The 24937-nt window shown below is 46.3% G+C and overlaps 1 protein-coding gene across 1 annotated transcript in view; it reads left to right on the forward strand.

Annotated features, from left to right (window-relative positions):
- Positions 1-24937, forward strand: part of snd1 (staphylococcal nuclease and tudor domain containing 1) — a 164660-nt gene that overhangs the window by 102811 nt on the left and 36912 nt on the right. Inside the window, exons 17-18 of the mRNA XM_062382358.1 lie at positions 696-884; positions 22872-23013. Of these exons, the coding sequence (XP_062238342.1) occupies positions 696-884; positions 22872-23013 (331 nt within the window). The remainder of the gene's footprint in view (positions 1-695; positions 885-22871; positions 23014-24937) is intronic.

Raw genomic sequence — 24937 nt, forward strand, 5'->3', positions numbered from 1 at the left:
GATAAAATCAATTGATTTTTTTTTCTTTTTTCCTCTTTTCTTTCCCTGGTCGTCCATCACTTATGAAACAAAACGCAATGAATAGATAATTAGCCTGAATAGGCAGAATTTGGTTACAGTCCATCGTGGGCAATCTTGTGCGATTATTCCTACTTTGTCAGCAGGGTTAGCCGTTTCCGAGGCCTCATTTGTTAACTTAAAGAAATTGCAACTTGGCTGTCACTAATCGCGAATGACTTAAATTGCACACACAAAAAAAAGAGGATGACAATATTTACAGTCTTTAATTAGTTTGAAGCGATACGCAACACATTCTCAAAAAACCATTTGTAGTGTTTCTTCACGCTCACATTTCTACAGTCGAGTCGTTTTATTTAACACACACCAGTTGTGTTTATTGGAAGCCGACAGTTGTGGTTAAATGACAATGTGGTAGACAAGTTGGCCTCTATGTGCAGGAAGACAAGAGATGACTGCTGAAATGGTATTTATGTTTGAAAGGGAATGAAACAGGAGCTCTGTGTGCCAGCCATCTTATCAATAGAGAGCTCACAGTCGTCCATTGATGTGTCTGTTTAAGAACAGAGGTGTCTTGTCAGAGGACCCCATTCACTTCATCGCTGTAATGGAATCTCAACCCTAATCTCAGATTCAGAACATTAACCACACTCTTTTTCTCTATTCCTCTGTTCTAGGTGGAAGTTGAAGTGGAAAGCATGGACAAAGCAGGGAACTTCATTGGCTGGCTGCACGTCGAGGGTGTGAATCTGTCGGTGGCGCTGGTGGAAAACGCTCTGTCCAAGGTCCACTTCACAGCGGAGCGCAGCGGCTACTACAAAACCCTGGTCTCAGCAGAGGAGGGGTGCCGACTGAGGAAAGAAAAGGTAGGTCCCGGGCGAGAGCTGCACAAACTGTAGATCATATTAAACTCTCAAAGTGACATAAAACTGTCTTCATAAAGCTTCCAAGGGGTGAATGAGACACCTGGAGGAAGACTTGGGAAAACCAGCGTGGTATCTAGTTCAGTGTTGTTCAGTGAGAGCTCAAGATACATTTGTCGTGTATCCCTGAAGATAGGCCACGGTGTCATGTTTGTTAGGGGGCTATATAGAAGCACTGACTTTTGTCACTGCAGCTTTCAGCCAGGTTACTACATCAGTATTTACCCTGCTGGCTTCCACATCCCCGATTTATGATGTCCTAGGTTGAGCTCTCTGTGGACATATTTTATGCTGCATAAATCCGAAAATGGCCTCTTTGTTCCCTGGCCGGAGGATTGTCCATTCCAATGCGAGCTCCCCCCTCCCACCTTCAGCTCCACTACTCCTTACTAGTTCATTAGTAGAGGTAAAGATGCAGTCAGCTGGAATAAAGACACTTTGGAACTGAGGGGAGAAAACATAAAAAGCTGTTTGTTCTAATAAGGGAACACACAAACACATTCTCTCTGCGGTCGGTACCCAGATGCTGCTTCTGGCAAAACGCAGCCCTCCTCTAAACAGCCACTCTACTCTTCTCCCTGGTAAACTTCCACAGGCTGACCTCGCCAAAGGGTAAAGCCCACACCCGACCCCCCTCACCAGCCTGACAGCCAATGAGGAGAGGTGGTGCCATGACCTGTTTTTTTTTATGTCACACCAAGTAGCGTGTGTCCATGAAACTATAAAGATAGAGGATACCCCAAGTGGTCCTGGAACATGAACTCGCTTAAAATGTATTAATAAGATCCTGTCGCTAGTGTGAGTTTAAAGAGACATGTTTTTCCACTTTTTCTTTCCTTTTTAATGTGTTTATAAAGTTTTTATTGTGTATGTAAAGGGAAGGAAGTTTAAAGGGAGCTCCTCTCCACCCCCCACAGAGAACACAGAAGCTCCTGAAACTCCTAGTCAGTCGTCCAATACTTCTGCGTTGTTGTGATGCCCTACAATTGCATAATGCACACCTAGCGGCTAGACTGGCATGCCCACTTACAAAAACATGCTATACGAGTGCGCACGCAGTTGACCAATCAAAACAGAGGGGGCCAGCGAGCAAATCCGAGCAGGCTGGGCTTTAGCGAGGGGCTTAAAGAGAGAGGAGCTACAACCAGGAGGCTGAATAGATGAGCCGCAGCGATGGAAAGTATTGGAGCATGTAAACCTTTGCAAGTAATAACCTTCATTTAAAATGTCAACCTGAATACGAGCTTAACATGCCTCCTTTTGTGACTCTGCTCCATCTGGGGCAGAGAGCAGCCACATATGTGTGCTTATCAGGGAAAGTTCCCTCAATGGGAGCCCTGTGATGGATGCAGGCCTCCTCTCGCCCTGCATTTTCATTAAGGCTCCACTAGTCACCCCCCTGCCAGATGCATGAACTGCCCGGCCAGCTGTCAGCCTTGTCCTCTTTCTCTCCATCTCTGTTACTTATTTCGCTCTCCCTTCTCTCATCCCTCACTCACCTCTCCCTGGTTGAGTCCTTAAGGATTCACAGATGCCTCCTCTCCCCACATAACTGTGATGTATCGCTGGAGCCGAGAGAAGGGCTGTGTTCCTTTTCCCTCCCCAGGATCTATCATGTTCACACTTAGTATGTTCCCTGCTCCTCTTTCTTCTCCTTCCCTCGCTTTTCTCACAGACGCACTCCATCTTTGTCTTCCTGCTCCGAAAATAGTGAATGAGAGCGAGCTTAAGATGTTGCGAGTGGTGCGCAGGTGAACCTGTGTCCGGAAGGATCCTGCCAGGGAAGTGAGCACACCGACTCTGCCATGTTGACTCTAGCTCCGGCGAGGAGGCACACACCTGACACCTCTGATGACAATTTCACTGCCGATTTCCTCTCGTCTTCGCGGCACAGAGACAGATTGACTTTCACCGCAAGGTTCCGACTTGAGCCAACCTGAGTGCGGACGGGGCTGAGAGGAGCAACTGCAGAACAGGGCCCGAGTCGACAAGACAGACAGTGATTATGTTTGATGTTAGTTTGCCACAGGCACCGGTGCACAGATGAACCGCGGCCTGATTTTGTTTGTGTGTCTGTGGGCGTGCGTGTTGTGTGTGTGTGTGTGTGTGTGTATGTGTGGATGCAACCCATGCAAGTTGAAGGCAGATGAGGTGGGACTTGCCGTTCTAATTAACCCGTAGAGACCATCCAGAGAAAAGCTGAGAGCTCGGCTTTCTCTTTTTTCCCTTCTTTCTGTCTTTCTCTTTTGAAGTTGGGGCTGGTCTTTGTCTGTATGTAGGCTGAGGAGGCTAGGTAGGGCAGATTGCATCTCCTCCCCAGCTCCCCCCCGCTCTTCCTCTTCTCTCATTGCCCTCTCCACATAGTCCCCACGGCTGTGGATATGGAAGGCATCGGTGGTACTGCTGTGTCAGGAGTCCCTACACGAAAACAATGTTGTAATCAAGTGCGCTCATAGGGTGTGAGTGGGGGCGTGTGTGTGTGTGTGCACTGACACACTCATTAAAGGAAACTCTGAGTTGGTGGTCCAGCGGGGACCTGGGGGACAGCGGGGGGGGGGGATCGAGGCTTGCTGGAGTAGCATCATGAACCAAAACTGCTTAGTTCGAGTGACTTAAGTGAATATTTTGCTTCAACGAGACCAATGGGACAAAGTGATTGTGTTCTAAATGAAGCATTCCGAAGGGTTTGAAGACGAGCCTTTTCTAGAGCTCAGCAGATTCTCGACTTGCGTATCAGCATCTCTTGGAACTCTCCTCACAGCAACCCCCCCCCCCCCCCCCCCCCCCCCCCCCGATTGTCCACACATGCAGAAGTCGAAGGCCTGGGCACATTTCCTAATTCTGTCCCCCTATTATGTTTATTTATGGCTGAGCTATTGTTTACCTAAATCTCTCTGTAAAGCGTGTCACCCTGTCAGAACCCATTGTCACGCTCTCATTATTTAACATTTACATGATTCAGCAAGTCGACAGACCCGGCACGCTGCAGAAACTTGTTTCACATCGTTTCAACAATAAGTCGGCCGTTGCCAAGCGAAGCTCATGCCTTCTTAAATCTTCCTTTTTTCCGCCTGGTGTTGCAAGGCATTCTCGTGTATATTTGGATTCTCCGAGGGGGGGGGGGGGGGGTGGGGGTGGGGGTAGGAAAAACAAATTCTTGCTTACCAGGCATCTCTGTGAACAAGATTCGTTGCAGAAAACAGTGCGTTTTGTCATTGTAGTGTGAGACGGCTCATTGCAGCTATTCATGTGATGTTCCAGTATTCCCGTGCCGCAGCTGGGCAAAAAAAATAAAGTTGACAAGTTAGCAGCAGTTTGGCTCAAGAGTGGATTGGGAGGAGCGTTTTTAGACTGAGGAGACCTCTGCTTTATCTGCCATTCAAGTTCCCCCTAAGCCTGAATTGGTGTGGTTTGTCAATATTTGAGTGTGGCTCAAGGGACTTGAAATAAAATTGAAGCGTGATAATGAAAAGGCACTGGTCCTGATTCTTCTCTGCATGTCAGTGCTTTTAAACATCCTTGAATTTCGCTATTTAAAAATGTCAATATCGAGACATGGAGGTAAAGCAGCCTAATGGAGGCTGAACGTCAGCAGAGGATACAAACATGCAACTGGAGGGGCATCGTTTTAAATAGGTGCTCTAACAATCCGCCCACAATAATGAAGCAATGGGCTTTCTGTCTTTTGCTGTAATTGCACAACCTTGACGGAGATAAACACTGTAATGGATTCCTGGAGTGGAGACGAGAAGATGGAAAAGAAGCAGAAATGAGGAACAAAAGAGGATAAGACAACCCAAGTTAAAGACATTTCACGTCACAGGACTCTCTTCATCGATGCCCGTCCCCTTTTCCTTTCAACCCCGCTCAGCCCTCCTCACAGGCCACTGTCTTTTCAGTGTTAGTGCATCCTTATGCTCACTGTCTTCACTTGTTCCCCCTCTCTTTTCTCCTGTGCTCCCTCAACTAATCATCCTGAAATCCCCTCCTATTAACCGGATTAATTCCTTGTCGGACGCCCTGTGTCGTGCCCTTGCTCTTCTGAGCTGCTTTATGGTTTTGCGGATGCTGCAGGACACTTTCCTCTGTGGCCACAGTGACTCAGACACCTGCATCACTTGTGCCCTATTTTCATTTAGAAAAAAATATATATATATATATAATCCCCCTGGTAGCATACATTCAGGATTCGTTCCCTATACTCCACATGTCAGTCAACACCACTGGTCAAAGGACGCAGAGTAGCATCGTTTTGACATTGAGCTTGTTGACGTGTCCTTGGCAGGAGCCTGATTGAAGCACATAATCCTGTTTCAGCTTTCTCTCCTTTTAGTGGGGTTGAATTTAGAGTTTAAAGTCCAGCGTCTCCCAGGGGCCTTCACACAAGTATGCATTTACACGTGGCTCACACCAATCATTGTTTGTTCTGCACAAAATGATCACAGCACTTGCAATTTGAAGTGATTGTGAAATGCTGAAGGATATGTGGATATAATGGTATGTCGCCATTGCTGACCCTTTGTTATTTCACTTCACTTGCCTCAGGCCAACGCTCTCAAGGGTTAAGTGAAAATATCTTTCAATCTGTTATTTCTAACTAAAGCCGTTTTCAAACTTTGCAGCAGGAGACTGTTCTCGAAACGTGCACTTTGACACCTGCGTTGGTTCTGATCCCTTGAATCTCTTCAGCTTCTCCTACGTGGACGGCACCACCGTATCATCCATTTTGTCTTGTTCAGCTTTGCCATGTGTCAGAACCTTCATTAACATGCCCACTTGCTAGCTGGGAGATGTTCTTACATTTTCGTGCTGGTTTTCCAGCTGGGCTAACTTCCACTTGGACCTTTGCGTTCTCCCATCCAGCCCCTATGGATCACTTCAGGAGACTCTTTTGAAAGCAGCATCATTTCAACGTGTTCTAAAATCAACTTCTCCCTGTCCTCCCATCTAATCTGTGTCTTCTCAGCAGTCGGCGCATCACACACCTGGCTAAACAGCAACATGCTGTGGATGAATCAAGATAATTGGGCTTTTAGCGTGGCTAATGGGCTTGTGTCTCTGAGTTCAGGCTGCAGGAAGTTTACCTCTCGTGGACTGGTTCCCATCTCGGGGATTAGCCATGGTTGGCATTCCGTCCACATGCGATAATAGGATTTCTATGGAAATCCACATGGTATTGTATGTTTTACCTGGAGCGATTTACGTCCAGCCAATGTAAAGAACTGCATGATTTGTACAGTGAGGCACCATTTACTGTTGTGTACTGATTCTTAGTCCTCTGATGTAGAATTACATACAAGCAGCCTTGTTTGCTCTCCATGGATGACAGTCCCTTTTCTATTAATACCACGCTCAGTGCCTCCTTAAGCCCTGCAGCCATTGAAACGCTTTCAGGGTTGCAATCTTTTTCTCTTTTCTCCCCCCATCGTTCCGGGCCTCTCATAGTGAAGTAACCTGTGGCAGTCATCAGGCAATATCATGGGGAAATGCTGCGGATTAATATTAAAGGAGCTCAGCTTTGGGGGCTTCAAGTGAAATAACAAAATAAATTTGACATAAAGTGTTGCTGAGTCAACCCATTGTTTGACCGAATCATTTCGCTGCAGCATTTCCCTATTTACTTCTGGCCGGATAATTGCACCAGCATTACTCTCCCAGTTTCATCCTGCTCCCCCATCTATCGCTAACGGCGGCCTTTGATTCAAGAAAGCGAGGCTGTATTTGTTTTATTGTGTGTTGCATCATGGATGACATAGCCAATCAGAGAGTGAAATTCAATTTCGGACTGGAATAGATACCTGTCCAGTCCATTTGAGAGGAAAAACCAGTGAAGGCTGAGGAAACTGCCTATAAAATCTGAATTAAAGTCCATTCGTCTGAAATTTGATAATAAGTAACCTTGTTTATCAATCACACTTCAACCAGTGTGGTAAAGGTACTGCACCAGTACTTAACGGTACCATCTTACAGTTCTTTACTCTCTCTGTAGGTCAACATTTGCTGTTGTGTTGTTGTCACTACTAGACGTATTTCGGTCGGTGCCCTTTAAAGCACTGAATTTGATACCCGACCCTCATAATGACTTAATCGAAAAGCATAATTGAATATCGTCCAATTCATCTCTGGTGATATCCTCAGGGGTCATGAGCATCCGCAGCTTGTTTGCATTTTCTCAATTGCCTCTTGGAACGCTTTCAGAACAGTTAGTTGCGAGGCTTTGTACGGCTGAACCCTGGCTAACAAAGAAAAGGCACTTTGTCTCGTTACATTCTGCCAACTCCAGCAAACTCTCATCTTAATTTAGCAAACTTGGACGTCGGCCATCATTGGTTTTTGAGGTTGAGTCTGTGGGGCCTATGATACACGCTGAGGACTTTTCGGAAATGTATCCTGAAGAGCCATTTACAATGCAGGTGTATGTAGAACTGCTGACTCAGTGTAATTAACGCCACTAAACCCAACAGTTAAAAATACCTTTGTTCTGTGCTAAGTGTTAAACTGTGTGCGTCTGTTCATTATTGCCCTTCTCTACTCGATAGTCTGAAGCGGATATATATGTCAAAGTGTCAGGTATGTGTCCGAACTCCAGGAAACCGATGGGTGAACGAAATGGTTTCATCGGCAGCATTTTTCTAAAAGAGGGGTGGGGGGGGGGGTCATTGCGTCGGTGGCGATTTGCATTTTATTGCCCTTTAAGAGACGAGTGGCTCAAACGGTGCCAGGAGTCACAGTACATCACCTCTCCCGTGGCCGAGGTGCTCATGCTCGCCCCCCCCTTCTGTTGTGAATTCATCATCCCCGGCGTTACAGCAATCGTTAAAAAAAAAAAAATGACCAATCACCTCTTCGCCTCATTAGAACACAATGCTGTAACCCGTGAGTAGGAGGTTTCAGTGACTCACGCTGCCTCAGCCTGCTGCGTCCAAATCAGCCACTACTACTGGTAATGATTATCTGATTCACCGCCATGATGAAATCACAACACGCCGCGACGTCTCTGTGGCACAAGCTAACTCACAGCACGCTCAGATAATACCACTTGAAATCTAATGAATAGGCCTCGAGCTCCTGAACCTGTTTTTGAAACCTCAGCACAGTTATTGCTTTGCGCTGGTTTAATAAAGTGCAGCGTGACATCTCCACACGCTTTTATTAATCACTATAAATGTCAAGTGATCTGCTAAATTCACAGCCGAATAATAATTCCGGCATTTGTTAATTTAAAGTGAAATCACGTGACAGTGAATTTCAAATCAGATGGGATTAAGGAGGAGCTTGTTGGCGGATTGATGTTGTGATGGCCTGCCCCAAGTGCCCCCCCCCCGTCCTATGATGGGTATCAACCTACCCAGTGACAGGGCATGTGTGTTTCCCATTGCCAGTGCGTCAATACACAAGCAAGATAAACGCTGCAGGGTTTGTCGGCCAGTGTGAGAGCACGGCGGGCTCCCAGCAAGGAGACCTTATCGCCTGCATGGTGGCCACAATGGGAGAGGTGACCCATGGTGACACCTCACATCACTGGGAAAGATGGAGAGGCCTGAGAGCTCCGTTATACACGTGTTTTATATGTACATCACGAACACCCAGGCTTCCCTCTGTGTTCATATGTGCAGCGTGTGCAGATGTGTGTGTTCGTGTGCGACTGCATACCAATTTCCTTTCTGTTTGTTTACCATGCCATAATGTTTGTAGGCCCGTTTGCGTGTGTGAGTCGGCTCCCGCCCTCATCTCTCTTCCCAGCCCCGTGTGCACAAAATGAACCGCCGACCACACAAAGGCAAAGAGCTGACGGAGGCTTTTTCATACGGCTGAAAGATTACATAATGATTCTCAGTGCACTGTGTACACGTCTGCACACACACACACGCACACACATTATTTTGGTTGCAGATGGAGGGAGGCGCCACACACACACACATACACACCATACTGTCACTGTCTCTTTTAAGCATGTGCAATCCCGACAGTGCAGCCTCAGACATACACATGCATGCTCTCTCGCTCTCTCTCTCTCTCTCTCTCTCTGGGGACACCCCCGTCCTACTGTAGACGGCACGCTGGACCCTCAGTGCCCCGAGGCAGAGAGACAGAAAGACCCAGGAACAGATCAGTGGACCCAGTGATGTGTGTGTTATTTACACCCCAGCCCCCAGTTCCCTCTGTCTGCCTTCATCCTCCTTTTCCCCCCAGTTCCAAGCCGCAAACTCAGCAGTCTGTCAGCTCCACTCGCGCTCTCGTTGAACACACATGCAAAAAACTCCTCCTTCCGTCTTCATCCGCATCTCGTTTTCTACCCCCACACACACACACACACACACACACTTTGCCGCGAGTCCGTGGCCGGTCCTCGGCGGAGCGGCACATGCGAGCGCGTTTTTTGATGAGCAAGAAACTAAAAACCGTAACGCACACTCACCGGAGCGAGTCTGTCTCAGCAGTCTCACCTTCTGCTCGCTGAATTATACATTCACACGAGTTGCAGGATTTACACGCTGACTTCAGAAATGTCATCTGAAAAATGCATCCAGCCACAAGGACATGACAATCCTAGAGAACACACACACACACACCAGACACACACAAACACACACTCTCTCAGATGAGGCATTCTACTTGATGAAGCATATAAACAGGAAGTCGGCCTTTTCTGTCTAGTGCAGCCTTTTCTTTGTGCACAGCTTTTGCCGTGTGCATGTGATCCGCTCTGTCCACGTCTCATCGATTTGTTTGCCCGCTTCCTTAAACTTTGGGTTTCTGTGCATCTTTATTATGCAGCTGCATGTTTTTACATGCATTTGTCTTTATGTCCTTGGCCCTGTGCTTCCTCCTCTCCAGTCATGCACAGGATTCTTGCAGGCTCTTAGCAGAGGTCCACAGGGGCAGGTTTGCGGCTGCCTCTGGTTCATCAGTGCAGAAATAACTCAGGCAGTCGCCTCCCCCCCATCCCCACCCTGCCGCACACCCTGCCACCCTCCCACCACTCCGCTCTCGGGACGAGCGGCTGAGGCCACGGGAGGAGAGAGGGCTGAAAAGAGTGAGAGTGAGGTGGAACGCTGGCAGAGTAAATGATGTGATATGACATAGTGCATTGCATTATGGCTGATTAACACATGCTCAGCTACGCCACCCGCAACAGAAAAAAAACAAACCCCAAGGTCTGCCCACCCGCCCACCTCGCTCCACTCCATCCCCCCTTATATCTTAGGGCTTCCCTCCTCGTTCATTTTTTTTTTTTTTTTCCACTCTCCTCTTCCTCTGCCCCCAATTCCTCCTCGATCTCCGCTGATGAAAGTGAGTGTGAAGGACGTGCGCTCACTGGAGTGTGGCTAGCGGATTATTTGATCTCCCTTTCTCTCTTTTTGTTGCTGGTTTTGTTCCTGTGAGGAGACACTTTTCCACTTGGTTTGCTGAGGACTGGTTGTGGCCGGCTGAGGGGAATGCACAGGCAGCACGCCTTGTATGCTAACAATTGATGCATTAAGGATCTTCCCTTTTAGAATACCTTTAACTTCAAGGCACATCTTTCCTTTTGAAACACAACCCAGTTAACAAAGAATTTACATTCGTTATTATACATGATGTATGATAATGTATAATAAAGCTTTGAATAATTTGCAAGGCGCCCGTATTGGCGACATTCCTGTGACCTTGCAGCAGTTTGCACCGACATCCTTGCTGTGATGAATCGGCCGCACCATTCGTGTGAACATCCATTAAGCGGGTGGAAGCAGCGATGGCATTTCCTCTCTGCAGATAACTGACATTTATGTGTGTTTGGAGTCATCAAGCAGGTGCTGTGAACCCCCCCCCCCCCCCCCTCCCGTTTTTTTTTTTATTATTTGCCGCGCTCCAAGTGTCCTCGCTAATCGTCCCTTGTGTAATCTGGGGAAATATGTGCGTTTGCACTAAAAATAAGAAAAGGCGACTTATAGTCATTTGCACACACTTTGACATTTTTTAGGGCCCCTGCTCGGAGCCACACTTAACTCCAGTTAATGTGGGTCGGCAGTGAAACACCCCTCTCCTCCCCTCTCTCACTTTTTTCCTCTTCTCTGCTGTGTAATGAAATGCTAAATATTTGTTTCTTCGGGGCACCATTCAAATGCTCTCTCTGCTGGTTGGGACCTTCAAACCTTCCCCCCCCCCCCCCTCCACCCCCCTCTTTAATGAGATGCTGTTTTACTAGTTCCGAGGCAGTAAGATTAGACCTCGTCACCTCAGAGGGTTTTTGACACGGGTTACGTGCTTTCAACAATCTCCGACCTTCCCCAAATAGGTTATTATTATTGTGATGATTGTTATTGCTGCTGTTGCTGTTACCCAGATAAACGCAGGTTCCTCTTGACCTCGCCTCGGTTGCAGGTCTTACCGCTGCAGTTGAGGACGGAGCTGGAAGAAGCTTGATGCTGACGCTTTATTACACCTGCTCATAGACTCAGAATCCTCTACACGTCGGCTGCATTCCCTTATTCTCTCCATCTGTTTGCTTTATGACTGCTTTCATTCTTCTGCCCTCTCTCACACAATCCTGCCCTCCCCTCCCTCCCTCCAGCTCCTCCACTGTTTCTCCCTCTCATTCATTTGCTCTCATCTCAGCACCTGCACAATTTCATCCCTCTCTCTCTCTCTCTCTCTCTCTCCCTCCCTCTCTCTCTCTCTTATTCCCTCTCCCCCGGTAGAATTTGGCATTCAGTTTACTACCCTCACCTCACATGCTCTCTTATGCTGTCTCAATGTTAGGAGAATGTAAAGTCAATTGATTCATGGCCGTCCTTAAAGTGCACCTTCTAAGAAGAGCACCCGAAAAAGAAGGTCGCTGCAGTTTCTATGAATGAGGGGGGGGGGCGCGCCGCAGCCTGCCAGCGCTGGTTTGTGGTGAGGCATCCTACATGTTGTTGTTTTTTTTACACCTTTAAAAAAAATGGTAGCCCCTTTATAGAAAATTGATGGGCCCTTTTTTCATGGGCTGTCAACCTTGGAGTAGGGTGACGTGTGGAAGGGAGGAAGAGACGGATGAATACAATGAGGCATGGAGAGATGGAGGTTTGGACCGATCGCTCTGGGGATTGACAGACTGGATTGTTTGTGAGTTGTGCCTGTCATGGTTGATGATCATTGCATTCACATGGACAGTTGGTTTAATCATTTCACCGGCTCGCTCTCCTTCCTTTCCACAGATTTCTAAAACCTCCACTTACTCCACTTCTTATTTTTTGCTTATGAGGCAGATATATATATTTACATGTATACCGTTAACTTCTGATACAGAGTTAAAACACCAGTATGAAATGAATTCTTTCTTTCTTTTTGTTTTTGTAAAGATTCAGGTTTAAAGAGTTTATTTGAGTTCTTCACCACTCAGTTGTAATTTAGCTCAGCCCACTGATACCCTGCTCGGTGTCCTGACTGACCCGCCTTCAGAAATCTCTCTATATCCAGAGAATGGGACCACTCTTTTTCTTTTTCTCGTTGCTTTTACAGTCTCTCTCTCTCTCTCTCTCTCTCTTTTTCTTAACCTCTCTCTCTTTCATGCCTCAGGGACAGACAGTTACATAAACAGGCTCTCGTCATTCCTGCATTTCCGATTCCCACCATTGTACCAGTTCCCTCTTCGGCCCCCTGCCTTTCTTTTTCTTTTTCTGTATTTCTCATTTTTTCACAGATTAGGTCTTCATCCTGCCTCTACTTCCTCCATGTTTGTATCCATCTCACCAAAGCTTTTTCACATTTAGACAATTGACAGTTAAAGTCAACTCATACAAAAATCTATTAAAGAATAAAAGAGAATAACATAAAAATTATACTTGCTTTTTGTAGGAATTAAGTATCAAACTGGCTCCTGAATACTTGATGGGGTGAACTGAAACTTTATTTGTTAAAATGCGAGCGACAGACAGAAGCCTGTTCTGAATAAATGCGCTCGGTGCATGGTGTTCTCAATTAGAGCCGAGTTGATTTCACACCTTTGTCAACATATTAGTTAATATGAAACGTCTCTCCTACAAAGATGCTGATTAGATAAGTTGTTCCTCAAACTGTCGGATTGGCACCACACCACTGAGTCTTTTTTTTTTTACAAATTATGAAATGTGGAAATCGGTGGCGATGGCATTGCCCTCTTTTTCTCCCCCACCTCCCTCTCACTTTTCCCTTCTCCCTCCCTTTTTCTCACTTTCTCTCTCTCTTCTCCACCGCAGCTACATCCACATTAACCTCTCTGTCGCTCTCTTGCCTTCCCGCATCTCCCACTTTTCCCTAATCCCCACCCGCTCTGCTCTCCTGCCTCAAGCGCCCCCTCCCTCCTCATACCTCAATTATGTTTCTTCTCTTTTAAATAAAGCGGGCAGATGAACAATGGAGTGGAAGGTGTGATCAGCATCCTCTAAAAGAGAGGGGGGGGGGATAAAAGAGTGAAAGGGAGATAAAAACCCACCCCCTGGAAAGCCAGTTGTCATGGCAACACTGTGGCAATCCGGGACAGGCCGGCCTGTTCATTAAAAAGCTGATTAATTGCCTTTTAATTGCATACTTATGCATTGTAACGTTGAGGTAGTCCTGTATCTTAATCACTCGGCTTTGTAGCCACTCTTTTCTCTTCTGTAATCTCCGGTGATCAGACGGAGAGAGAGAGCGTGATCTCCTGGCCGATAATCCGCCAGAGTTGATAAGCGTATCTTGTAGAGGACGGATGAAGTGGAAGCAGTAGGGATGGGATGGGGGGGGGGAGGATTTCGTCCCACTTTTAGCCCGGATGGTGTTTTTGTCACCGGTGCATTTTTCGGGGAGAGGCAGAATTTCACCAATTTGGCATCAAGGTCGTGAGAACGTCTGGCATGAACGGAGGACACATCTGAAGGACGGGGACGGTGATACCGGGGGTGGGGGGGTGTCATCCGGCAGATCATACATACAATTGCATAAAATCAGCGGCGAGTGCAAAACAAACAGTAATCGAACACCAGTCGAGTGTGTCTGGAGTCCATCTCCACAGCCCTCCACCTCTCCTTGTAGCCGCACCTCATTTTTCATCAAGGTTATCACGATGCACAATCACACAAAGTGTTTGTCTTGGGCCACAACTTAATTATTTCTGCCTCCCTCTTTGCTTCCGCCGCCGCCGTCCACGCCATCGGGAGATTGAGTGTCCGTGTCACGTGCCCTTGCACTTGCAGCTGGTCGCCTTTAATTGCGTGCCGATTCCCCGGCGCCGCTTTTGTCGAGCTCTCGATGACACCTCGCTCGGCTTGATCATCATTTAATGACCACACGTGGACGAGGAGACACCGACCAGGGACGAGGCGTGTGTCTGAACCGTGAGCGGCGCCCGGTGCACGCGCTCTCAGCCGGCTCCTGTACCCGCTGAGTGGGGGGGGAGGGCGCACGTGAGGATTGCGAAAACAGGTGTCTGATTCTGTGTGTGTGCACGTATTGCCCCCCCCCCCCAACCCCGATTACATATCGCGTCCACATGTCTTGTTTCCATGGTAACACTATGCCCTGCCCCCCCCCTCGGTTCACGTGCACATACCGACCACCGATCTCTGTCAGGTGCAAGTTAATGCTTGTTGCTAGTAGTACTTTATCAGGGGGCTGGCAGACCTGCTCCCACACCCCCCAAACACACACACACACACACACACCTACACACACACACACATAAGTGGATTAATTTGTGTCAATTTAAAAGTGTAAGAAGTTGCCACCATGATAGCCTCGGGTGGTTTTCAAGCCCTCTACTGTCGTGAATGTCAGTGCGTGTGTATACCGTGGTGGGTGGGTGGGGGGGCGAGGGGTCATATTCACCGTGTAAGCCCGGGCTGAGTAGCCTCGCCGCCTGCCCGGTGCCTCTTTGATGGCAGAACATCTGTTGGCTGTGATATGAAGCCAGGGAGTAACTCGACTTTCTCCCCCCCCCCCCCCCTTCTCCCCGGCTCTCTTTGCTTTCTCTGCCGTGAATTCCCCAGCTGCTCCCCCCCCCCCCTCACCTAAAAAAGCCCTGTCCCCCACCACCTGTGCAGTTTTAATGCATAATTTATGTGCTAAGTAACCACATCCATGAGGACTCATCCCCCCCCCCCCCCTCGGTGTGGTTTGGCCTCGGACGTAGAAATACACACCTATGTTTTAATATTCTTCTTCAAGCAGATTAGGATTGATTGGGTTCCAGCACCGGGGAGCGGAGCCAAGTGTTGAAATCCAGCGTCCCCACAGCCACCGGCCTGCATCTCCCTCAGCTTAAAAAGCTGTTTGTTTGAATGCAGTAACTCTTAACCGCCGCAGTGTCAACAGCAATTTTTATTTTGAATTTTCAGTGATTATTGTATAATATTCAAATACTGGCTTTTATTATATCAGTCCAAAGCTAGTCCAGGTTGTTTTTTTAGACCCAGTAACCAAATAACCTCTATTTTGACCTCTCTCCATTGTCAAGTATAGGATTGATTTATGAAATGTATTGGGTATTGGTGACATTGTTAGTTCGTACTGTCTTGTGTGTTGTTGTTCTTTCTCAATCATGGATACACAGTAAGTTTGCTGAGAGACATCTCTTCATGTGTCCCACTTGACATACAGTCGCTCCTAAATTTCATTTGACCTGGTCGTAAAAAAGACTTTAAACTTAACTACCCTCAGACCTGCAGGATCCCATATAAAGTCATCAGAAACACTGCATGTGTTTATGAAAACAGAATTGCCTCTCTGGAACTCTGGGCCTTCGACGCATTAAACCTTTATATCAACCGTGATATATTGCTGTTGTGTGATTTCAGTTTTTACAGCTTGTCACGCAGGCCTGTGTGCAGCTGACATGTTTTGTTACCCCGTCCACATGTGTGGCCTTGCGGGCCCATAAGCGGTCGTATTATATTAGCCCACTGAGGCAGGAAAGATGCCGCCGCCGTATTGTAGCTCAACCTGGACCAACTCTTCCCAAGGCCACCACTGGCCTTTTGTACACATACATGTGTGCTTTTCCTGGAATGGATGTTTTACGATGCAAGGCTGCCATGCATTATATATCTGGATATGAGGACGACAGGGAAGGAATGACAACGAAGCTTGTCCCCGCATGTGATAAATCATTGTTCCCCCACTGTCACGGCCCCTCTTACTTGGCCCACCATGATAAGGTGAGCCATCGAGGTTAATGTCCCATCAACAACCCCTCTTAACCTTGGAGAAAGGTTTTCTTTTCTTTTTTTTAAGGGGGTTGGACATGCGGGGGGGGGTAATGTCTTTTCTCAATTTTGCCACACTGACACCTCTCACTACACTCACTGACCAGTCAAGACCATTTTTCCCCCCCACAAGGTTACGCTGTTTGAATTAGAGGTTAGAAAAACCGAGGTGGCCGTGAGCCTGTTGTGTCGCCCGCTGTACATTATGATCATCGCACCTCAAATGAACTCTCAAGCGGTTGATAAATCAGAGCAGGGGACCCTGATCAGCTCCACTGTCGGCCCGTGTTGTGCCCTCATCGGTTCCAAGGATTTACCCGACATCAACCTCTCACATCTGTTACTGCTACTGAGTCATAATGGCCGGCAAAGACTGAGTTCTCCTACAACTTTTACAACCTTCGCTCTCAGGAAACCAACAGGACGAGGGAGAGGTCCTCTTTCGACTCTCTGATTTATTTTGATTGAATTTTCCACAAGGAGGCTCTTCCTGGTTTTCTTGTTGGTTTTGGTGAAAGGTGATTTGTCACTGAAGCCCCTCGTGACATTGACCGTGATAAATGAAATTATGAGCAGTGGCTGGTCTAATAAAACAGTCATTTATCAGCCATTAACTTCTCACCTGTTTATCAACAAAGTCATGTCACTAGAATCAATTATCATTTATGATGACAATAGAATAACAAGCTGCTCCACACGAGTGATTATAGAATGAATTATTGTTATTTCCTGTTATTCTAATCTATTTTGGTTGCTTTTTTCTAAAGACCTCTCAGAGTCTCTTGTCCCTGAAGGCAGAACCTCTGCTATGTTTCTTAGTTTGTTTGGCTACAACAAATGGATTAAATAACCTTCTACATAAGATTCATGGCCGGTAATTTTGTCGGTACAAAGTCAGACGTACCTCTTCCGGGAATTGAACCCCACGTCTCAGCTGGGATGTGGCCGAACGCCTTTTTTAATGAAGCAATTCCCCGTCGTGTTGATCATTCTCCGCCTGTAATGGCTTAGTCAATACAGACAACATCTTTGAGGAATGGGGAAATCCCGGGTTCCCCACCTTCTCTGCCTATGCAAACCTCTCCCTATTGTAAATGTGATGCCAACGCAGCTTTCTAATGAGCTCCTTCGCACTTTGTATACAGATCAAATTCTTTCCGAGAGCATATTTGTAGGTTACGGGGATAAACTTTGAGTAAATGCTGAGGTGTAAGACGGCATATGCTCCGAGTTTGTGGGTTTGGATTCAGGGGAAGATGATTTCAGACAGTGTTAAACTTTCACCTGTTGGTTTGGGTACAGACTTTTGAAGCTCTTTCCTTGAGTTCTAGTTTTGATTCCTATTCTTTGCAGAGTCTTCCCTTTGGTGCCATTTTTTTGTTTTGTTGTTGCACAAGTCGAGCTCACCCACCTATCATCCAAACAGAATAAAACCAATCAGACATAAAATGGGGTCCCATTCTATTCTTATGCGTAGCTTTAAACCTTTTGATGTTAGCTTCTGAAAAAAAAAAGACAGCGAGCACATTGAGTCTGAAAGAGACAAATGTGCCCTCAATTGAATTAATGAACCATTCTCTCCAAAGGGGATTCATCAGGGATATAATAGGGGCTAAATTGATTTACAAAGTGCACTCTTATGAATAACATGCTCCTATTGATTTAAATCATTCTCCGAGTGTGATCGGGTAATGAACGAACAATGGAACTATGTAAGTTCAAATGGGCCTCGGCTAGTTCGCTAGCTGCGTTGTTTCAGAATTGCACAAGTTTGCCAGGGGTCGCGAGGGCAGAGCCGCCTTGTCCACTGAGGTGTGTGTGTGTGTGTGAATCAAAGGACAGCGACATGTGCCCTCCGCAGCTGTCAAGTGCTCTACATGTGTCAGGGCAGCGCAAAGACGGGTTAACGAGGAATTGTGACGATGTCAAGGCATTCATTTATTCATTCATTTAAACCTGGAATTGACGATCGCAGTTGTGGGTGTGTACTCTGTGTTTCTTGTAACAGTTAATGGATTAAACCAGAACCATTTGTTTTAATTTTCCATCCAATGTTCTCCTAGCCTTCTTAACTGATACATTTTGGCATTTACCTGCTGAAAAAGTGCACAATTTGTACTTTTGGGTAGCAACTACGCTTTTTGTTTCACCATGCACACACACCGACACACACATACACACACACTGAGGAATTGACACGCTGCCACCTTTAATCATTGTTCAATCCAGCCCTCACCCTCTCGTTCTGGCTCTACGTGTTGGTTCAGTCATCCATCTGTCTGTGTTTTCATCCACCTGTGCTTGCATGTGCGAAATCTCCGCATGTTGCACCATCGCTCGGTCTGTGGAGGGCTGCTGCGCTCTTCATCAATTAGAAAATATTCAGGCGAACCAGCTCAAAGGTAATCACCATCAACTCTCTGAAGCCGAGATCCACTTAGAAGTGAAAGAGCTCCACTTCCATCAGAGAGGTATCTGGTATCTGCCATTGACAACAACAATGTGGCTGTAACCAGGTCTTAATTCCTCGGGAGCGAGCAAGTTTCCAAAGCAAATTTCAGAAACCACCCAAGTGGCTAATGTCTTGGAGAGTTTGTCAAAATGCCTATGAAAGGAAAAATAGATTTAAAAACTCGAAACTGCTGAAACGATATTAACTTTATTTAAAAAAAAAAAGAGTCAGACGATAAAAAGATTTAACTGAAACTGCAAGATTATTGAAGTCGAGCCCGAGAGGAGAATCAGGGTAATAGAAGATTAAGAGAATGAAAGGTGGAGGAGTAGAAAACTGATTTTGTAAAAATGGAAAGAATAAATCCCTTCCACACATGCTTGAGTTATTTGAGCCTGTGGGTTCTGATGGTCGCCATTTCCAGCGGTAGACCGATGTGCTCCGTCATCACACAACCCAACTGGACTCACTGGTCACCCACTTGGCTGCGAGTGTGTATTTGTCATTCAGGAGTTGTGAAGGTCAGCCCAACCTGCCATCCCTCGTCGCTTGGCCCCCATTATCAGGAATTGTTGTCCTCTCGGCCCCAGCTTAATGGGCTGCCTCTTTTCCCTTTTTCCCATCTTCCTTTCCGTCTATCGCTCCCTCTCTTCTCTGTGCCTCTCTCTCTCTCGTGCTCTCTGCCATTGTCTCTGGCAGCTTAGTGGCTCTAGCGTCTGGCTGCAGTTGCAGAGCAGCAGCAGAAGCAGCAGTCATATACCTGCATTCAAGTGGAACAAACAGGATGGTTGGCTGCTCACGGAAGGTCATCAGCCCTGGGCACAGACTGTGTGTGTGTGTGTTTGTGTGTGTGCTTGCGTGTGTGTGTGTGTGTGTCTCTTTCCAAAGAGATGGAACTCTACAGTGTCTCTAATACTCCGAAGCAAAACCAATGTTCATCTTGCTGTAATCACACTGACCGCTGAGGTCTCTTGGCAGCGTTGGTCACAAACAACCAATATACAATTGAGGATGTGGTTATTTATTCTGACAACATATTGTTAGTGTGAAATGTGTCTTGTGAGTTGTGATCACCGTTAAAGGCCAGTTCTTCACCCGACTCTCTCTGGAAACTGTTGGTCCGTCTGTTAGCAGGACAACTGGGAAACAATGAAAAATACTCAACCGCTTGGCACGACAAGTTCTGGAGGCGAGTGTTGAATGTTAATTCGGAGATCCAGGATTTTTTTATAAGAAGAACAATACAGATTTCCTTTGTTTCATAAATCGCATAACCAGTCAATTACACATTTATCAACAGCCACCATCACAGCAAATATTAGTCAGTTGGTGCTGTTTCATTATTGTTTCTAAAAACATCTTCTTAAACTTTCTAAGCTTTTGAAATATCCGTCCCTCTGTGATCCTCATCATTTGATCTTAATACAAACAGCTGCTGTCTGTTTTCATTTCATTGAAACTGAATTTTTTTAGCTCATATTTGAAGAACCTCTGTGAGATGTGTGACAGATCAAGAGTAACTGTTGTAGTCTAACCAGCTGTCTACACAGGCCGAACTCGTGATGTTCTCACAGCACACGACAGGACTCACGGCCGATTTGTACATACCTCCACTGATCAAAATCTCATTGATCCATTTATACTCCTGTTTAGAAACAGACGGGGCTATGAAGCTGCCGCTAGCTCCCTGCTAGCTTCAAAGAAGCTAGGTGCGAGAAACACACACTGGGCGACAACTCGGATGAAACATTAACACTTATGTCGGTTGCCAAAATGGAGAGACTGCTGATGCTAATCTGCATCTGCTTGCCTTTCTGACTTTATATTTGTGCAACCTTTTTAAATGTGAATATATCACCCATGTCCTCGGGCCTCATTTAGGACTTTCCTCTCCAACTGCACCTTGTGGCCGTGCCCCCCCCCACTCAACACGGAGTCAGAGGTCAACGGGGAAACCTTGTGGCGGCGCTGTCCAATCTCACCGTAATCCCATCTACTTGTTACCGCCCTAAATGTGCGGCGGAGAGACGGCCACCGGGCTAATGAATGCTGACACTCTAATCTTTGTCATCCCTAATTGGTGCTGCAGGTTTGATTAAAAGCCAAGCCATGTCAGCTCTATTGCAATGTGGAGAGCATGCTTATTACCACTCTCTGCGTCTACCAGCCTTTTGTGACTGTGCATATAGCTGTGTGTGCGTGTGTGCGTGTGCGTGTGCTAATAATGCACATGACTATCTAATGCTGTACAAAAACATGGCGGTTGATCTCGGGGTTTACCAAGCGTGGCTGTGTTTTCAGTCTTCATTAACCTTGCTTGCCCTCAATCCCCCGTATTTCTACCTGCCTTCTTCCCTCCTATTACCTTCTGTTCTCCTGCCTTTTTTTTTTTTTTTTTTGCAGCGTTTGTGGGATAAATAATTGAATGTAATTGGGTTGTACGACCCTGTCTTTTGTTAGCGGGTGTGGGGGGGGTGCTTATGTCACTTATTTCGTGGGTGATCTTTTCTTTCTTTCTCTGTCACTCACTCACTCACTCACACACACACACGATTCCCTCCTGTAAGACTGGTGCCGCTGTACATCAGCACATCAATGAGGTGAAATGATAATCTAATAAGCATGCTGAAGAGCCGGCATATCAAAAAAAAAAGAAGCCGCGGGTATGATTAACTAAGCTTTAAAACTAGCGTAGCTCTGCAGATGAGCCAAAGCGGAGGGAGGGGGGGAAATGACAACATTAAAACTAGCTAATCTAATTAGCTCCATGATACCATGCAGTAAAATAATTAGCCAGAACCTAATTGGCTAATACCGCCACACTGTTAAAAAAACAAAATAATCTGTCTGCCTCTTTCCTTCTCTTTATATAACCTTTAAAAGTAAATACCTCCCAAATAGCCCGGAGAAATGAACGGTAACAAGCTGCTGCTGCTGCACACGAATCTGGAGCTCAAGTGGAGCTCGCTTGCACTTTTTTGACTTTTTAGTTCCACACCTAGATTCTCCCCCCCCCCGCCCGTCTCCTTCTATTCAACATCTCCTTCACTCCCCTTCCGCAGCGTCTCCTCTGCAGGGAGGTGATTAGCTCGCTTTCATCCTGACCATCGTGTGTCTGTGCCCGTGTTTAATACCGTTACTTTACTTGAAGCTGTAAACACGCTGCCGTATTTAGTCAAAACAACTACGCACTTTCTCGGCCGCAGCCCTTGCTCTCTGTAAAGAGACACACACATGCGCACGGACACACACACATACACACTGACATCAATGCGGTTTGATATGTGGCCCAAGGCAAAGCACTTCCTCCTAATGAGCCTCCTGCCCTCTGTTTCTCCTGGGGAGCCGAAAGAGAACTAACCTTGATGCAGCGTAGACAGGATGTAACCTGCTCTTACACACACATACATACACACACACACACACACACACACACTGCAGTGCTTGTGAGGGACCACACAGGCTTCACTCTTCCCTAAGCTTGTGACACTCTCACCAGCTCTACACGGCTAATCTCTAATGTAACCCTAACCCAGGACTGAACCCTGACAAGACTCAATTCTCCAGAGGCGACAATAGCACAGTAACAAACGTGGACACACAGGACATGTCAAACTAAAGTCCTAACTTGTCCACAGTTGCGTCCCGTGGATCCTGGCTTAGGATGAAGTGTAACCCCTGACCCTGCCCTTAAAACCGTTTTTGTCAATTGTCCAATGTTTTGTATTTTTCATGTTTTCAAAGACACTTTAAATTGTTTATGATCATTTTCACTTTCAAATCATCAGTTTATTGGTTATTAGTCACACAGTATCTTCTGTTGATAATAACTCTACCAACATCTGCTGTGATCTGAAGTATCTTTGAGGCGTCATGTTGTATTTAAAACAGACAATATTCTGCTGGCATCATAGGGTTTGAGTTTAACCCGAGATAATGACTCGTAAAAGGTTTTTGTTGTTTCAGTTAAAAACATCATCAAAGTCTGGTTTGTCTTATTATTCTGGTTTCCATTATTATTCTGGTTCCCTCATAAATATGACGCATTTTGTTTTAAGTGCAAATGGACTGCATTGCTATTGTTTCTCTTATGAATGGCAAAGTAGAAAAAATAAGTTTAACACATTTAGTGAGTGGACATTTCAAAGACTTCCCCCAGGTCACCATCTCTGTTTATTCTCAGAATAAACAAAGCTGTTATATGAATTACTCAAAGATGAAGTAAACTGCCTGATTCTGCTGCTGAGCTCTGTTGGCGCTGACCTGTCCCTGTCATCTCTCTCTCTGTGTTTGTAGGTCTGGTCCAACTACGAGGAGAAACCAGTGGAGGAGGTTGTGCACGTGAAAGAGGAGAAGGAACGCGTGGAACACTACAGACCAGTATTCGTCACGGAGATTGCCGACACACTGCAGTTCTACGCCCAGGACGTAGAGACAGGTACGCTCCGATAAAAGTAGATCAAAAAGTTGCCGCAGGGACTATTTCATCATCCAATCCAATCCCACTATTTACTCCACCATGAGCAATCCCCCTCACAGGCATGGGAGTAAGGGCTCTCTTTGCTTCTTACTCCCTTTCAGCACAAGACAGATTTTATGAATGACAACTATCTCTGATATCCCCGTCCTCCTTTGCTGCAGCGTCCCTGCCAGCAGCAGAGACAAACGAAAGGATGCCCCACATTTTTATTGTTACTACAGAATGACAGGAATAAATCACACCAGCCCCTCGTGTCACCGCTGACAAGGGGAGGGAAGGGAGAGGAAAGTTTGGAAGATGGGAAAACTAACAATCCCTGGTATTCCCGCATGGCTGCTCCTTCTGACAAGCTCAGTGTGTGTGTGTGTGTGCGTGTACATGAATAACTACTCACATAATACCTCCCTCGAGCTCGCTCCATCTTTCAGGTAGTATGCTTAATGGTCCGGCCTCTGCTACAACAGATTCAAGTTATGTCTTTGTGTATACATATGTACTGCAGCCATGTTTATTTACGAGGGAGGATGGCCCAGAGTGGTTTGCTGCTTCAGTAACGAAGGTCAGACCGAGGTTATGCTACAACAACACTTCACTGGAGAGCCCCCTTGCTGGTGTTACCTTCAAAATACAGATAATGAGCAAATAGAATTGTGTTTTTCAGTCCATATATAAAGATGGAGGACGTGCGAGACTCCGTTTTCTGTTCACCGCAGACCGCTAACGGTCCGACGAGTCAGAAGTTCTCTCTACGCAAAACGCAAACAGAGATACTTTTCGTACATGTTGTAGCTCCAGATAATATCTTTTTCTATGTAACAGCTGTCTACATATGAATAAAGATAAAGCCGAAAGCTGCTGCATTTCGGGTCAATGCGTTAAGCCCGACCAGAAGGCTTCTAACCTCCAAACCTTGCCCCCCCCCCCCCCCCCCCGCCTATAGATTTAACATAATCTCTATAAACTGATTCTGCACGTGAATAACAGGGTAACAAACATGGTGCAGAGCTGGGTGGCATCATGGTTCCAGTCAATACACAGGCTTGTTTTTAAAGCACAAAAGCAGTATCCAAAACCAAACTTACTGGATAATGAACACACATCCATGTAAGGTAAAAGACCTAAAATGGCAAACAAAAAAAAATGACATCTTGACTTGTTAGTCTGGTCCATCTCCCATCCATTAACATGGAGGAGACCGGGTTTATGACCTTTTCTGGGGGTGATCAAGATGGCGCGGCTTCACTTTTCGGGGACAGTCATGTCGTTAATCTTTATAAACCTTCTAAATTCAAAATTATCCCAAAGTAAAGTTACGCCTTCTTGGCTGATTTAATCCGACTGATTTTTGGAACTTGAACATTCAAATCTTTGCCACCGTGACACCTTTGATTTAGCGACTAAATCATCCCCCTCACACAACTTGACGTTCGGAAAAACAGTTAAACCTGTAGTCACAAACCAGTTGGAGCAGATCACTGGCCCTTCATCGCCTGCCAGCTTGTGCGTGGGAGCGGCTCGGGATGCTGAGGCCTCCCTCTCTCCCCGCCGTCTCCCACATCTGGATTCTCTGGCAGTTGACTGTCAGGGGCCAGGAAATTGAACTCTTAATTTTTTCCTCACTGCCATAATTAATTAATCTGCCTTCATTTAGTGCCAGTTTGAGCCTGGGCACCATTCACATCGTAATCGCATGAAAATCAAACACAAGAGGGAAAAACACGCGGTTCCAGATTGTTGTTTTTTAAACACCCCGACTGTTTCTGAAGACTTAGTCACAACTATGTACTAATCGTCTTGTTGCCCTGAGCTGTAGAATAAACATGTAATGCCCTCACACCACCTCTGGCTGCTCCAGCTTCACTCCCCTACAAGTCAGGAGTCA

The sequence above is a fragment of the Platichthys flesus genome, chromosome 23 (genome assembly GCF_949316205.1).
Source record: "Platichthys flesus chromosome 23, fPlaFle2.1, whole genome shotgun sequence".
Taxonomy (NCBI): domain Eukaryota; kingdom Metazoa; phylum Chordata; class Actinopteri; order Pleuronectiformes; family Pleuronectidae; genus Platichthys; species Platichthys flesus.